We start from the raw sequence: 16,269 nt of genomic DNA, 5'->3' as shown, positions 1-16,269 counted from the left end.
CCAGTTTACTGTCAAGTTTTAAATAAGCTAGCCTCCAATAGGCTCATTCGGGACAAACCAATTTAATTTTAAACATAATACCAAAACACTCTATTTGCTGAACACACATGAATTCCATTAAACCATATACAGTACCATAGGGTTGTACACATAAAAACATATTTGTCTCTAGTTTTCAGCAAACCCGTGATATGAAAAGCAAAAATATCACATAATAGCTGAGCTCACCTGCTGACTCTCGAAGGTCCACGCGCTGTCAGGTAATGATGCATCAAGCACATTTATCATGTCCTTAAAGTCAGTGGTGCTGCTGGGCTTAACCAGGGTGAAATCACTGAACTCTGACATCGGAGACATACAGGACCTGAAGGACTGGCTCTGAGACAACATGTCCCCTCCCAGGACCTCCACATACTTAATAGGGCCGTCAGAGTTGAGCTGGATCTGCAGGTTTCTGTTGGGATTCTTGTATCCGTCAGAGTCAGCCCGTCTGATACAGCAACTCGAGTTGCTCCGACTGTTTCTAGCGCACTTCACCACTAAGATGAGGAAAGTCAACAAAGACAACACTGACACGGAGGCCAGAGAGATGATCAGATAAAAGGTGATTTTACTGTTCCTCTTGCTGGACTCTGCTGTTTTCTGGTGGAAGTCCGAGATGGGCTCGTGGAGCCCGTCCTCTACCAGTATGTTGACTGAGACGGTGGTGGACTGGACCGGCTCCCCATTGTCCTTTATCTCTATAAGCAGCCTCTGAGAGGAGTCATCCTGCTCTGAAACAGCGCGTTTAGTCCTCACCTCCCCTGTGTAAAGATTCACGCTGAACAGAGAGGCGTCTGTGGCCTCTGCCAGTCTATAGGAAATCCAGGCGTTATGGCCCGAGTCAGCGTCCACTGCCGTTACTTTGGTGACGAGGTGGCCTGCTTTAGCGGACCGGGGCATCCTCTGATGGGAGACGGAGCCCATGACAGAGGAGGGGTAAATAACAGCGGGGGCATTGTCGTTCTGGTCCAGAATAAAAACATGAACCGTGACGTTGCTACTCAGAGACGGAGAGCCGTGGTCCTTTGCCTGCACCTGGATCTGAAACACCTTCAGTTTCTCATAGTCAAACGAGTGCATGCTGTAGATGCTGCCGTTATCTGAGTTTATGTAAATATAAGATGAGGCAGATACTTCCTGTACTTTAGAGTCTAATATAGAGTATGATATCTTAGCATTTTCTCCCATGTCTGGATCAGAGGCGGACACTGAAAACAGTATAGATCCTGGGGTGCCATTTTCTTTCACATACACTGTGTATAACTGCTGAGAGAATATTGGCGAGTTGTCGTTTACATCTAAGACAGAAACCCGAATAGTTTTTTCTGAGGTGAGGGATGGTGTTCCGGAGTCAGAGGCTCTAATCTCAACTGCATATTCTGAATTTGTTTCCCTGTCCAAATTTGCATCTGTTACCAAAGCATAGTTATTAGAGACTGATGGTTTTAAAATAAATGGTAGCCCAGATGCTAAATTGATGCTGACTTTACCATTGTTTCCAGAGTCTATGTCCTTGGCACTTATCAACGCAACAACTGTTCCAATGGGAGCATCTTCCCTGACGGGGCTCGGCTGAGATTTCAAAATGATCTCTGGGGCATTGTCATTCAAATCCATAACTTCTATATTGATACTGCAGAGACCCTGCATTGGGGGTACACCCTTGTCGGTTGCAAGAATATCAAACTTAAAGGAATGGCTTGCCTCATAATCTATCTCTCCTTTTAATTTTACTTCACCCGTTTGGGGGTCAACACTGAGTAGGTTCTGTAGCGATTCGGCTGTGTGCGGACCAAATGAATACACTACCTCACCGTTGGCTCCTTCATCGCTGTCGACTGCTTTACTAGTGACAACGATCGTCCCTGGCGGTGTGTTTTCAACTACTTGAACGTCATATGTACTCTCTTCAAAAACAGGTGCGTTATCATTTGTGTCAAGGACTCGAATTGTAATTTCTGCAGTCCCTGATCTAGGTGGATTTCCTCCATCTACTGCCGTTATAAGTAGACGATGTGATGACTGTTTTTCTCTGTCCAACATTTTTTCTAAAACCAGTCCTGGGACTTTAGTTCCATCTTTCTTTGTCTTTATGTCTAAAACAAAATGCTCATTTTTACTGATTGTGTATGAGCGCAACGAGTTAGAGCCAACATCTGGGTCTTGTGCCGACTCCAGAGGGAATCTTACACCTGGGATTGTGGATTCAAAAATATTGATAACATTTTGATTGTTTTGAAAACCTGGAGAATTGTCATTTATATCGTGTAATTCTATTTCAAGACGATAAAGCTGCAGTGGGTTTTCTATGATAGCTTCTAAAGGTAACAGACAACGGGGGCTTTGTCCACAAAGGCTCTCTCTGTCTATCCTCTCATTAACAATGAGCTCGCCTTTTCCCAAGTCCACAGTGAAATACTGCTTACCACCCTCAGAGGCAATTCTCAGCTTACGATCAGAGATCTCAGAGACTTGTAAACCAAGATCTTCAGCTATATTCCCAACAACAGATCCCACGTTCAACTCCTCGGGAACTGTGTAGCGCGTCTGCGCCTCTATTGTATTCCACAGGAACAAGGAGAGCAGCAACCCCCGCCAAAGACATACCCTTATCCACGTTAGTGTCTCCATTTCAGCAAATAATCTATCCTTATTTTTTGTAAAGGGCTCAGTTCGTAATGCATTGCAAGATGGCACAGCTAAATAAAAGTTTGTATTCCAAATGTAAAAGTGAGTGATGCTTGAATATCCGTCCTGTCTTTGAATCCGAGTTCATGTGTGTGTGCTCCAGCTCTGTGCATTATGTTGTGGCTTGGTTAGCCGAGGAGGGACTAGATCTTTTTGTACAGTTCAGTACATGATTGGTTCACAGAGCTCCAATAGAGTATGACTGGAGGAAGCTCTGACAGTTAAAGACACAGTACCATAAAGGATGCAGGCAGCACAAAGGGGATTAATCAGGAACATGTCAGGAAAATTCTGTTCTCTCACCTTCTCGTGCAAAACAATAATGCTACTAACAATGATATTGCAATATAAGTATCTCACAATGACAGACGTTTACTAAGGATCTACTGTAAGTTGATCTGACATGATGTTGAGTGACATATATACGCATACGAATAGCCTAAGAATAAAGCAACAGTCGCATGACGACCTGGAATAGTACATGAGCAAAAGCAGCAAACAAAAATACTGTAATACAAAAGTTTTTCCTACTATGGGTAGTAAAGTAACTCATTGAAAAAGCCATGTCAGCACCACACTTCTGGACAGCGCCAGTTGAGCGTAAAGTTTTGACTTTAATTCACGACTAACAGAGGCGAAAATCTGCATTGGAGGGGACAATTAAACTATGAAACATTTTCTCAAAAGCAATTCCTGAGGGACACCAAAAGCAGCGCTGTAACACACTGTAGCCCACATTGTAATGTTAAATGTATTTTGAGGAACCATAATTACTGCTACTGGATAATTGATAGTTAAATAAAGGGTTCTCCCAACTTGTTCAAATGTTTATATCATTAGAATACAATTACTACTAGTAGTTATACAGTAGCAGTGTTCCTTATCAATCAAGTATGTATGCAGACATTTGTATCAAGAGATACTAAGAGAGGCCAGTAGGTGGCAATGGTACTGCACACTGTGGATGGGTGCAGTTTCTCATGTAAAATAATCTCCATGGAGAACCATCACAAAGCTGGCCTCAGTATTGAATTGACCTTTATATTTTACTTTTTCTGATACATTCATATAGTCATGAAATATGTGTCACTGGCCTGAGTAGCTTTAATACTGACAACTATTTTTGAAGGATATTTTGGTTGATTTTGTTTTTGTTTTTAGAACTGTACTTATTTTGAGCTTTTTGCTCTTTTAACTATTAGTACCCAAAACTACACAATCACAACTGGCTGAGGAAGCTTTGTTGGAGAAATATTGCAAAAATACTAGACAGATGATTGGATGAACATCTTTCTATCACAGGCTAACTTCAACCAATCAGGTCAACAAACCATATAGCCTATCTCTTATCACTGTCGTCACACTTAAACCACGCCGTAGCCGTAGGGGGGGGGGGGGGGCATTGTGAGTCGAAGGGCGGGGGAGTCAAAATCTTGTAAAACTTTAAAACTCGCTATTGAGTGTTTACAATCAGCACAAGTGATTTCATTGTGTCTTATTAATGTTACTGAAATCACATCTTTATGTTTATATATATTTATTGTGGGTGGGACAAATACTATTTTGGGGTGATTGTGTCCCCACAGGGATTTCCGCCTAACCACTATCATAAATTGATAGAATTCAACACACCTCCATTCCATTAAACCACACATCAATATATAGTTACAGGCATAAACAACTGTGTACTGCCTCTTATAGTGCGTACACTCACGATATGAAAAGCATAAATATCACAGTAGAGAAAAGCTGAGCTCACCTGCTGACTCTCGAAGGTCCACGCGCTGTCAGGTAAAGATGCATCAAGCACGTTTATCATGTCCTTAAAGTCAGTGGTGCTGCTGGGCTTAACCAGGGTGAAATCACTGAACTCTGACATCGGAGACATACAGGACCTGAAGGACTGGCTCTGAGACAACATGTCCCCTCCCAGGACCTCCACATACTTAATAGGGCCGTCAGAGTTGAGCTGGATCTGCAGGTTTCTGTTGGGATTCTTGTATCCGTCAGAGTCAGCCCGTCTGATACAGCAACTCGAGTTGCTCTGACTGTTTCTAGCGCACTTCACCACTAAGATGAGGAAAGTCAACAAAGACAACACTGACACGGAGGCCAGGGAGATGATCAGATAGAAGGTGATTTTACTGTTCCTCTTGCTGGACTCTGCTGTTTTCTGGTGGAAGTCCGAGATGGGCTCGTGGAGCCCGTCCTCTACCAGTATGTTGACAGAGACTGTGGCGGACTGGACCGGCTCCCCATTGTCCTTTATCTCTATAAGCAGCCTCTGAGAGGAGTCATCCTGCTCTGAAACAGCACGTTTAGTCCTCACCTCCCCTGTGTAAAGATTCACACTGAACAGAGAGGCGTCTGTGGCCTCTGCCAGTCTATAGGAAATCCAGGCGTTATGGCCCGAGTCAGCGTCCACTGCCGTTACTTTGGTGACGAGGTGGCCTGCTTTAGCGGACCGGGGCATCCTCTGATGGGAGACGGAGCCCATGACAGAGGAGGGGTAAATAACAGCGGGGGCATTGTCGTTCTGGTCCAGAATAAAAACATGAACCGTGATGTTGCTACTCAGAGACGGAGAGCCGTGGTCCTTTGCCTGCACCTGGATCTGAAACACCTTCAGTTTCTCATAGTCAAACGAGTGCATGCTGTAGATGCTGCCGTTGTCTGAGTTGATATAAACATAAGACGAGGCAGATACATCATGTACTTTAGAGTCTAATATAGAGTATGATATCTTAGCATTTTCTCCCATGTCTGAATCAGAGGCGGACACTGAAAACAATATAGATCCCGGGGTCCCATTCTCTTTAACATACACTGTGTATGATGACTGAGAGAAAACTGGAGGGTTGTCATTTACATCTAGAATATCAACAGTTATGGTTTTCTGTGCAGATAAAGATGGGGAACCTAAATCCATGGCATTGAGAACAACGTCATAAGCTGAGTGTGTTTCTCTATCTAAGGGGCCATTTGTCACTAGTGCGTAATGGTTGGAGAGGGAGGGCTTCAGGGTGAAGGGGGGGCCGGGCGTCATGTTCAACTTTACTTTGCCATTTTCACCAACGTCTAGGTCTTTGGCACTAATAAGTGCAATGACCATACCAGGGGCTGAGTCCTCAGGTATTGGACTACTCAGTGAGGTAATGATAATTTCTGGAGCATTATCATTAACATCTAAAATCTTTATCTTCACACTACAGTGCCCCGCCATCCGTGGATTACCCATATCTTTTGCCATAACATCAAATTTATGTAAGAGTGACTGTTCATAATCAAGCTGTCCTTTGACTATTATGTCTCCGGTTTCTGAGTTAACATCAAACATGCCCTTTGTTGATTCTGGTGTTTGATCTCTAAAGTAATACTCCACTTCACCATTTGGTCCTTCGTCAGAATCTATTGCTTTTACGTTAACAACCATTGCGCCAATTGGTGTATTCTCAGGAATGGATACCTCATAAAAAGGTTTCTCAAACTGTGGTTCGTTATCATTAATATCCAGAACAATCACAGTGATTTCAGAGGTGCCAGAGCGTGCTGGATTCCCTCCATCTACTGCAGTTAGCACAAGCTTGTGAACTGCCTGCTTCTCTCGGTCTAGTGAGGTCTTTAGCACAAGCTCGGGGATTTTTGTGCCATCTTGGGTTTTAATGTTCAATACAAAATGCTCATTATCATTTACACTATATAACCGCAGGGCATTTGATGCTACATCAGGGTCATGTGCACTCTCCAATGGAAACTTGGCACCTGGATTAGTAGACTCTGCAATTTCTATAATTCTTTCAGTAGTGAGGAAATCAGGTGAATTATCGTTTATATCTTGTATTTCGATTTCAACATGGTGAAGCTGCAAGGGATTTTCAACTACCACTTCCAATGGTAACAAACACTGGACACTTTCTCCGCATAATTCCTCTCTGTCTATCCTGTCATTGACAACCAATTCACCCTTTACCAAATCCACACTGAAATACTGCTTACCACTGTCAGATGCTATCCGCAGTTTTCGGTCATAAACGTCAGAGATTACTAAACCCAGATCCTTAGCTAGATTTCCAACCACAGAGCCTTGTTTTAATTCCTCTGGTATGGTGTAGCGAATTTGTGCCTCTATTGTATCCCAAAGAAGAAGAAATAGATAGATCCACAAAGCATGCCGTCCCAAATAGCCTCGGATCCTCACTGTTCTTCCCTCCATTCTCCCTTTCAAAGAAGATCCTCACTGATATACAGTATGAAAACCATCAGCATCCACCGTCTTGCTTTGAGTAGCATACACATGAAAACATCATCTTTTGTCTCCAGTCATTGGAAGTGAAGCACCCAGCTCTGAGCATGATCAGGGTAGCGATGCTGTGGCTGAGGAAAAGGAGTAGATCCCTTTGTACAGGTCTGGATGCCATTGGTGGAGAGCATCCTCTGCTGCAACCAATCACACACTCACTATAGTAAAGATGCAGTATAATTTCAGAATGGAGTGTAGACACAGAATCACTGTATAAAAATCTATATTTTAAATGATTGAATCTTTGTAACATTATTATTGTTAATACTATTGTAGTAATAATAACAGAATTACAAATGGCATTATTATTATTCCTCTTATTATTATTATTATATATTATTATTGTTATTACTATTGTAGTACTAATAACAGAAATACAAATAGCATTATTATTAGTATTATTATTATTCCTATGATTATTATTATTAAGTATTATTATTATTGTTGTTATTATCTTTATTAATAATAATAATAATAATTACTACTATTATTATTATTAAATAATAATTTTAGTAGAAGTGATAGTATCAATCCATCGGTTGACTGTATACAGTACAGTGTTTCTGCCTTCATGTGGCAGTGAGAGGGAAGCGCAGTCTGTGTGTGAGCCCAGTGCTTATGAAGCAGGGAGCCAGTCTCGTCATCACACTCATCACCATGGAAACCAGAAGGGGGGGGGGGGGGGGTCGGGTCGGGGCTCAGAGTGAAAGGAGTAGCGGGAGGGGGATCAAGAGGCTGACGTTAATAGTCATACAACGCACACGCTCTCGGCAGGCACTCCCTCATATGCAGGCACACGCTCTCTCTTTCTCTCTCTCTCTCTCTCTCTCCCTCCCTCTCTCTCTCACACACACACACACTTTGTATGTAACATTGGGTGAATGTCAAAATATAGCCATTGACCATGAAAACAATACCACTTAATTTAATAACCAGGTAGATCTACTGCACATACTGTATCAAACACAACCGCATAGGGGGCTACAGACACCCAATCACAGTAACCTATGTTGCATATATATTGGACCAGACAAGAAGACGTCATATCATGATTTTCGCTCACATTGAGTAGGCGATATCACATCATAATTCTGTAATCTGTACGATAAGCGGCGCACGTCATGACCCAGTTTTGTAACGCGAGACCGTTCAGTCTCTGCAAAGAGGCGTTAGACAGGAGAGCGAGAGCAACGAGCAGCGCGCTGCACTGAGAGCAGAGCATTTCAGCACCACGCGGGTGGACAGCGCCACACAGGCGGAGAGCCAACGCTGGTGCACACGAGTGACGTAAGCGTGTCTGAGCGCTGCGTAGGCTACTGCAGGAGCAGAGCAAACGGCAGCGATTTCCTGAAGTACTACTGGGTGTCATTTTCGAACAAAAAGGCATAGCCTATATGAAGTATATTAATATAATAATATAATTAATGCTATTTTACACCCGTCAAGTAAAAACAAATAAATTAGCTGAGGTAACATGACACAGTTCAGGAGGATTTAGAATATTTCTCGAGTCCAGCGAAACTGCAGAGTCGTCATTACGTCAATTGTCCCAATGCACACCACACCCGTATAGCCTATCATAGTACTGTATGTGAAAGTTGTGTGCGTGTGTATGGCTGAGAGAGAGAGAGAGAGATAGAAAGAGATAGAGAGAGATTAAGAGTCAGGTAAATAAAATAATGTTCTTACCTACAGACAGCAGTACAGGAGCAGGTGAACATGAAAAAGAAAGGAAGAACACAATAAGCACAGATACTGTTGCACACCTACAGTCTGAGTATACAGTCTCTGTATGTACAGTCAGATTCAGTTCACAATTATTCTGTTACAGAGTGATACTTTTACACAGTAAAACAGAGTGACAACATGATTGTTTAGTGTTTTATTAGGGTATAGTTCACATTTGAGACAGAAATCCCTTATTAACATCGTCATTGATACCATTATTTAGACCAGCACCTGCGGCTGTTGAATACAGAGTCGCTGCCCATCTTTCGTCGTAGGCTCAAAACTCATATCTTCAAGAAGTACTACAACCATCCTCCCTCTTAAGCACCTATTGTATTTTAGATTGCTATTCTTGCACTTTGCCTTCAGCACTAGATTATACTCTAAGTCACTTGTTTTAGAGAGAAGATGCACTTGTGAGTTCTGGCAAGTAGTAGTACTTTGGCTTTTCCTACGTGAAATGCAATTATTGTTAGTCGCTTTGGATAAAAGTGTCACACCCACCCACACAAGTGCCCACAGAGAGATTTGGGGAAGCACACACACACTCTCTCTCTCTCTCACACACACACACACACACACACACACACACACACACACACACACACACACACACACACACACACACACACACACACACACCACACCTCCCCTGGCCCAGCTCTGCCCTGCTGCAGTTCTATGTGTATGGGTATGAGGAGGACTGGATCGTGTCCGGCAGCAGGGGGCGCTCTCCTCTTTCTCTGCACTAAACACATGATCTATCTACATCCTTTCCACTGCCACCCCTGACATGTTCACAGGGAATGGTGCAGTCTTAACCGTGACTCAGCCAGTTGTCATGGCAACACACCCCACCTCTCACTCCGAAAAGTGTTCCTGTGTTGGTGCTAGGGGGTGGGGTGGGGAGGTTGCAAGTGGTCTAAACCACGCAGGATGAAAAGATTTTAGTTCTGAACATACAGAGTAGAAAATAACAAATAAGAGCTAGTGTAAATATATATGTGCTGTGTGTGGGTTTATACATCTGTTTATGTTCACCCTGATTTGAAGACACCATTTTGACAGCAAAAAGTGGCACGGAAACCGTTGATGCGCTGAATGTGTCCTCCCACAACAACCATGTTGCAATGTGAAGACCGCGCCTCACCTGCTCCTTCTTTTTTTTCTTTAAAGATATTTTTAGGGCTTTTCAGCTTTAATGTTATAGGACGGTTGAGAGAGACAGGAAATGTGGGAGAGAGAGGACACGCGGCACAAGACCCGAGCCGGGAATCGAACCCGGGTCCGCCGCACGAAGGACTAGCCTTCATATGGTGCGCGCCTTACCCAGTGAGCTACCGGGGCGCCCCTCACCTGATCCTGTCCCTCCATGCTGTGCTTGCACTGAAGCATGCTGAGCATTTGTGATGAAGAGCAGTATCATTGTGGCTATGCAGGGCCTGCAGAGCTCTGTGTTTGTGGACATGCACAAGTGTGTGGGTGTGTGTGTGTGTGTGTGTGTGTATGTAACTAGGCCTATGTGAGATCTATGTTTGTGGATGTGTGGGTGTGTGAGTAGGACTATGTGAGATCTATGTTTGTGTGTGTGTGTGTGTGTGTGTGTGTGTGACTAAGCCTATGTGAGGTCTATGTTTGTGTGTGTGTGTGTGTGTGTGTGTGTGTGTGTGTGTGTGTGTGTGTGTGTGACTAAGCCTATGTGAGGTCTATGGTTGTGGAGGTGTGTGTAACTAGGACTATGTGAGATCTATGTATGTGGATGTGTGGGTATGTGAATACAGTAGGACTATGTAAGGTCTATGTTTGTGGATGTGTGGGTGTGTGACTACAGTAGGACTATGTGAGGTCTATGGTTGTGGAGGTGTGTCTAGGCCTATGTTAGGTCTATGTTTGTAGGTGTGACTAGGCCTATTTGAGGTAAACTGTATGTTTGTGGACATGCGTGTGTAACTATGCCTATGCACGTTCTATGTTTGTAGGCGTGTGTGTGTGTGTGTGTGTGTGTGTGTGTGTGTGTGTGTTTGTGTGTGTGTAGTGCGTGTGTATGACTAGGCCTATGTGAGGTGTATTGGTGCGTTCCAGTTGCCAGGGTAGAAGGGAGTTGGGAATGACACCCAAGTTGACAGCATTCCAGAAACAACAGGGTGAAAAAGCCACTTTAACCTGATCTTTGTTAGCAATACAGTTCTAGCCAAGTTAGCCATTGTTAGCAATGTCAGTTTATAACAATGCACACTACATGGTATTTTTCACATACAAACATCATAGCAGTAGGTCCACAGATAGAAGCTGGACAGAACTCTGTGTATGACTCATTTAATGAGACACAAATAAGACAGGAGTGCTCATAAACAGAATTCCTACAGCTTTCACGTATTGTTGATGCGCGGGGCAGAGGTTGGAGTTGTGGTCGGGTCCGGTTAGGGTAGGTGAGGTTCCTCCGAGTTTCCAAGGTGGACATTCCAGTTTAGGGCCGTTCCAGATTCCACCAGGGAACTCGGAAAGTCTGAGTTCTCAAGGCAGCTAGAATGCACCATAATGTTTGTGGAGGGCTTGTGTTTGACATGGGTCAAAGAGGGTAGTGTTAAAATATGATTCCATAAAAAACCCTTCTGTCCAAAATAGAATCATCAGCTCTATATACAGTAGCGTGCTGTTTGGAACGCTAAAGGGTTCTATATGATCTGAAATGGATTCTATATGTAACCGTACTGCCCTGAAGAGGGTTCTATATGGAACCTTTTTTAAGAGGGTTCTTCTGAAAGGGTTCTAGATAGCATCCTTTTACAAGAGTGCAGCTAAGGATAAAAGTCAGTGGTGTATAGCAATTATCAGGCAGTTGGAATGGATTCAGGACAGAGCTCCTGGAGCGAATGTGCACAGTCCCCTTCCCGCCTCTGGGATGTGTTGTGTAACTGGCACCTTACACAAGAGGAGGTGGTGGGTAGGGGGAGTATAAATAATACATGAAACCCCCCTCCTCAGAGTCTACCATCTCCAAAACACACACAGGGGCCATACGACTGTACATATCACACGCACAAACACACAGACACGCATGCACACTACACGCATAGCCACACTTGCATGCAAATACTGATAACCACACCGCTATCACACGCCGGCCACACCCCCAGATACAATAACATAGATCTCCACTATGACAGGGGACAATCATCATATCGATCATCATATCAGCCAAACCGTTGAGTCTGCACTGGTCAGTCAAAATCACAGCCAGACACATGAACTGGTATCCTGGTCAGTTAACAACATGTGGTCAAATGGTATCCTTTATAAATCAATGAGCAACTCACATGCTCCATCATGGTACTAACAGTAATAGAGCACTGTGTGGCCGAGAGCACTGTGTGGCCGAGAGATTGTTTCCATGACAACCTAAATGAACTTGTGATTCTACCGGGGGGGGGGTCACAGAAGAGAGTGAGATATTGCCTCTGAAAACAGCCATGAGAGCCCCTAAATTCAACATCCTACGTGGAATAATTACCCAGCACCCTCAGGATTTAATGTCTATGTACTTTCATAGACAAACTAACCTTGTATGGTATGCTGTATGTGTGTGTGTTGCTCTGTAAGAATACCTTCGTATCTGCGCAGAGCTTACTGGTTGAGCAGGATGTGATGCCCACTGTCTCCAGGCAGAAGTGATATCAGTGCTGCTATGATCAGCGGTCTGTGCTGCACCGTGTCTCTCACAACATACACATGCATTAAAACCCTCACAGTCGGCAGACCTGCGTGATACTGTAGCATAGGGATACTGTGATCAATAACTCCTCCAGGGCATTGCTTATGTTGTTTCATGGCTGGTTTCTTAAGTGTGGCAAAGTGTGGCATCAAATAACAGTGAGAGAAAGAGAGAGAGACAGGGAGAGACAGAGATACTGCAGGAGATGGGTTATTTGAGTGGTGCTGTATATTAGAAGGAGGGGTACGGATCACACCTCAGAGACTATTTCCGAGAACAGTACAGAGCTCCATACTGTACCAGCACAAGTCTAACACAATTATGAAATAAATCCCTGTGTCTAGTGGGATAGACATATACATTATAAGCACATCACTGCAGCATAGCAGCCTCGCATACAGGAGCAGTGTGTGAGAGGGAAACTAGGTCAGTGTGCCCAAGCTCTGGTGTTTTACAGACAGGGAGATAGAAGAGGGGTGGGGAGGAGGAGAGAAAGAGAGAGATAAAAACACAATAAGATAAGCACGGGGGAAATGAACAGAGGCCAAATTCATTAGAATTAGCTGTGAAACTGATACTCTACAGTGATTTCCATCTGTATTGGTGTCAGCAGCATAGTGGATGAGACATACAGCACTGACTGCAGAAACCTCACCAGGATTTTACAGTATGTTACTAGGTTAAGATTGAAACATGACATCAAGGCTGCCTCAGAGGCCATCTGGCATCCCTAGTGCTGTTTAGACTAATTAGGTCTCCTCTACTCATAGACACGGTTCTATTTAAACAGCCTCGAAGAAAAATGAACTCTATAAACAGAGGTACATTACATGAGGAGCTAGCTTCTGGTCAATCGTTCTGGACAAGGGGCCAGGTTCAATGAAGAATCCATGTTCAAAGAGATATAGAGATACAGCAGACTCGGTCTGTTTTTTATGAATGGCCTTGGGTACTGCAGAAACTCTCAAACATAGTCAAGGCGTGACAGCAAAACAGGTTTGAGCCGCGGAGTACTACTGCATTTAATTCCCAGCCTTAAATGAAACTAGATACCGAGGAACATCTGATGTGTTGTAACATCAACCGATAACTGCAGGTGCACACATACTGCCATGCAGGGTATCTTACCTCTCTGGTGCATTGAGCATCCTCCTGCTCTATCCTCTCTCTCTGCACAGTTCCCATGCGACTCACATCCACCAGTGTGCTCTGGCTGCAAGGCCTCGCAAACTTCACATCACTCATCCTGGAGTCTGTGGTCCCACACATCTCATAGTTGTACACGCGCTGCAGAGTTCCGTCTGGGTAAACAGGTGGGTAGTATGGGATAACAGGCAGGTTGGCCGCTGACTTGTAAAACAACCTACTCTGTCTCCATCTGTAGATCTTCACCGAGATGATGGAAATGATGGAAAATATGAAAAGAACTGACACCACGGCCAAAGCCATGACTAGATAGAATGTCAGATTATCATTAAACGACTTGTCTTGCGTGAAGTCATTGAGTTCTGAGAGCACTTCAGGGAAGCCGTCAGCCACCGCGACGTTCACAATGACCGTAGCTGATCGGGAGGGCCGCCCGTTGTCCTCCACTACAACAGTCAGCTTTTGCTTCACAGCATCTTTGTCTGTGACCTCACGTCCAGTTCTTATCTCTCCGTTCTGTAGGCCCACTTCAAACAGAGCTCTGTCTGTGGCTTTCTGGAGTTTATATGAGAGCCAGGCGTTCTGTCCAGAGTCCATATCAACAGCAACCACTTTAGTGACCAGATAGCCGACGTCTGCCGAACGAGGCACGATCTCAGCCACCAGAGAGCCGCCGGTCTGCACTGGGTAGAGAACCTGAGGCGCGTTGTCGTTCTGATCTCTGATGGATATGTTTATAGTCACATTGCTACTCAGTGGGGGAGAGCCTCCATCTTGGGCTTTCACTAGGATAGTGAAGGATTTGATTTGTTCGTAATCAAAGGGTTTCACTGCATAAAGCACGCCGCTGTCTGCATTTATAGACACATACGAGGTCAGCGGAGCCCCGTTTAAACTACCGTCCTGGATGAAGTAGGATACTCGAGCATTTTGTCCCCAGTCAGCATCTGTAGCTCTCACGGAGAAGAAAGACAGAGAGGGGGAATTGTTTTCTGTCACATAGGCATCATATGCGCCTTGGTCGAATTTGGGCGCATGGTCGTTCACGTCTGATATCTTCAGAGTGAGTGTCTTAGTACTTGACAGAGGTGGGGTGCCTCCATCTACAGCTGTGATCGTGATGTTGTACTCTGCCGTCTCCTCTCTATCCAACACTGACTCAGTCACCAGGTTGTAGTAATTTGTTAACGATGATTCTATTTTGAATGGGAGGCTGTGATCAATTGAACATGTTACTTTAGCATTATGTCCATGGTCTAGGTCCTGGACGTTGATCATGGCTATAACAGTGCCAGGGACAGAGTCCTCGGGCTGGGCACTGGAAAATGACATGACTGTTATCTTAGGAATGTTATCATTCATATCTATTACATCAATAACGATTCCACACGAGTCTGTTAATCCACCACTATCTTTTGCAGTGACTTTTATCTGAAATTGCTTATATTTTTCATAATCTATATCACCTGTTACTTTTACTTCGCCTGAAATCGGGTCTATTGTGAATATCTGTCTAATACTACTGGTGGCATGCTCGAAATAATATTCAATATTAACACTGGACCCCTCGTCCGCATCTGTCGCACTTACTGTCGTAACCAGTGTGCCTTTGATTGCATTTTCACGAACGGATGCTTTGTACGTAGCTTGGCTAAATACCGGGGCATTGTCGTTGGCGTCCAGAACCACGATGCGAATTTTGATGGTTCCAGATCGCTGAGGGTCTCCGCCATCGACGGCTGTTAAAGTTAAATGGTGATGCTTTGTCTTTTCTCTGTCCAGAGCTTTTAGGAGTATCATCTCGATGTGATTACTGGCATCTAAACGACCCTGTTCTTTAAGACTGAAATGGTTTGTTGGTTGTAATATGTATTTTTGAAGAGTATTTTCACCTACGTCTTGATCTACAGCGCTATCGATAGAGAAACGTGCACCGGGTACGGCCAACTCGCTAATTTCTAATTCTATTTCCTTCTTCGGAAAAACGGGACTGTTGTCATTTATGTCAAGTATTTCTACAGTAACTCTGAATAGTTCCATAGGATTCTCCATAATCACATCAAAACTGAAGCTGCATGCGGACGTCTCCCCACACAGTTGTTCACGGTCTATTCTCTCTTTCACCAACAATTGTCCTTTCTCTCGGTCCAGCACAACGTACTCACTGTCTCCCGCGGTGAACACACGGGCTCTCCCGGCTACAAGTCGCCGAGTGTCAAGTCCCAGGTCCCTAGCAATATTGCCCACAAAGGAGCCCACGGACATCTCCTCCGGGATAGAGTAGCGAACCTGCCCGGCCACGAGGTAAAATGAAAATAGGCAAACCACGAAAACGCAGAACGGCCACTCGATAAGCCTGGGGATTCTTCCCATTGCCATTTCTTGGATTCTTCGGATTTGTCACAAGGTTCCGTTCGCCGTCTCGTAACCCACACCAACTTCCAGCGAAGAACGCCCTATCAAATATAATCTGAACGTAGATTTAAAGGCTAGCCTACTGGGCATTTGCCGTCTGTAAATGTGTTATTGGGAGTAGACTATATCCACTATTACTGTAGACGCGATCAACAGCGGCACTCACAGTTCATACGATGCACTGCATTACTAGGGGAAGGTTACAAAAACACCTCATCATAGGCCTACAGTAGCCTAA

The 16,269-nt window shown here is 44.2% G+C and overlaps 3 protein-coding genes across 4 annotated transcripts in view; all 3 read right to left on the bottom strand.

Annotated features, from left to right (window-relative positions):
- Nucleotides 1-16,269, bottom strand: part of pcdh1g18 (protocadherin 1 gamma 18) — a 145,233-nt gene that overhangs the window by 40,394 nt on the left and 88,570 nt on the right. The gene's annotated exons all lie outside the window — the stretch shown is intronic.
- LOC311318463 (protocadherin gamma-C5-like) lies at nt 208-2,673 on the bottom strand (the record flags this gene model as incomplete). The annotated part of the gene is made up of 1 exon (XM_084449814.1): nt 208-2,673. The coding sequence occupies one exon, from the start codon at nt 2,671-2,673 to the stop codon at nt 208-210; it is 2,466 nt and encodes an 821-aa protein (XP_084305940.1).
- LOC311318462 (protocadherin gamma-C5-like) lies at nt 2,909-6,943 on the bottom strand (the record flags this gene model as incomplete). The annotated part of the gene is made up of 2 exons (XM_084449813.1): nt 2,909-2,944; nt 4,445-6,943. The coding sequence occupies 2 exons, from the start codon at nt 6,941-6,943 to the stop codon at nt 2,909-2,911; spliced, it is 2,535 nt and encodes an 844-aa protein (XP_084305939.1).

This window comes from Borostomias antarcticus, assembly GCF_949987555.1.
Source record: "Borostomias antarcticus genome assembly, chromosome: 15".
NCBI classification, from domain to species: domain Eukaryota; kingdom Metazoa; phylum Chordata; class Actinopteri; order Stomiiformes; family Stomiidae; genus Borostomias; species Borostomias antarcticus.
Note: the sequence above shows the minus strand (reverse complement) of the source record. Positions and strands in the feature narration are given on the sequence as shown.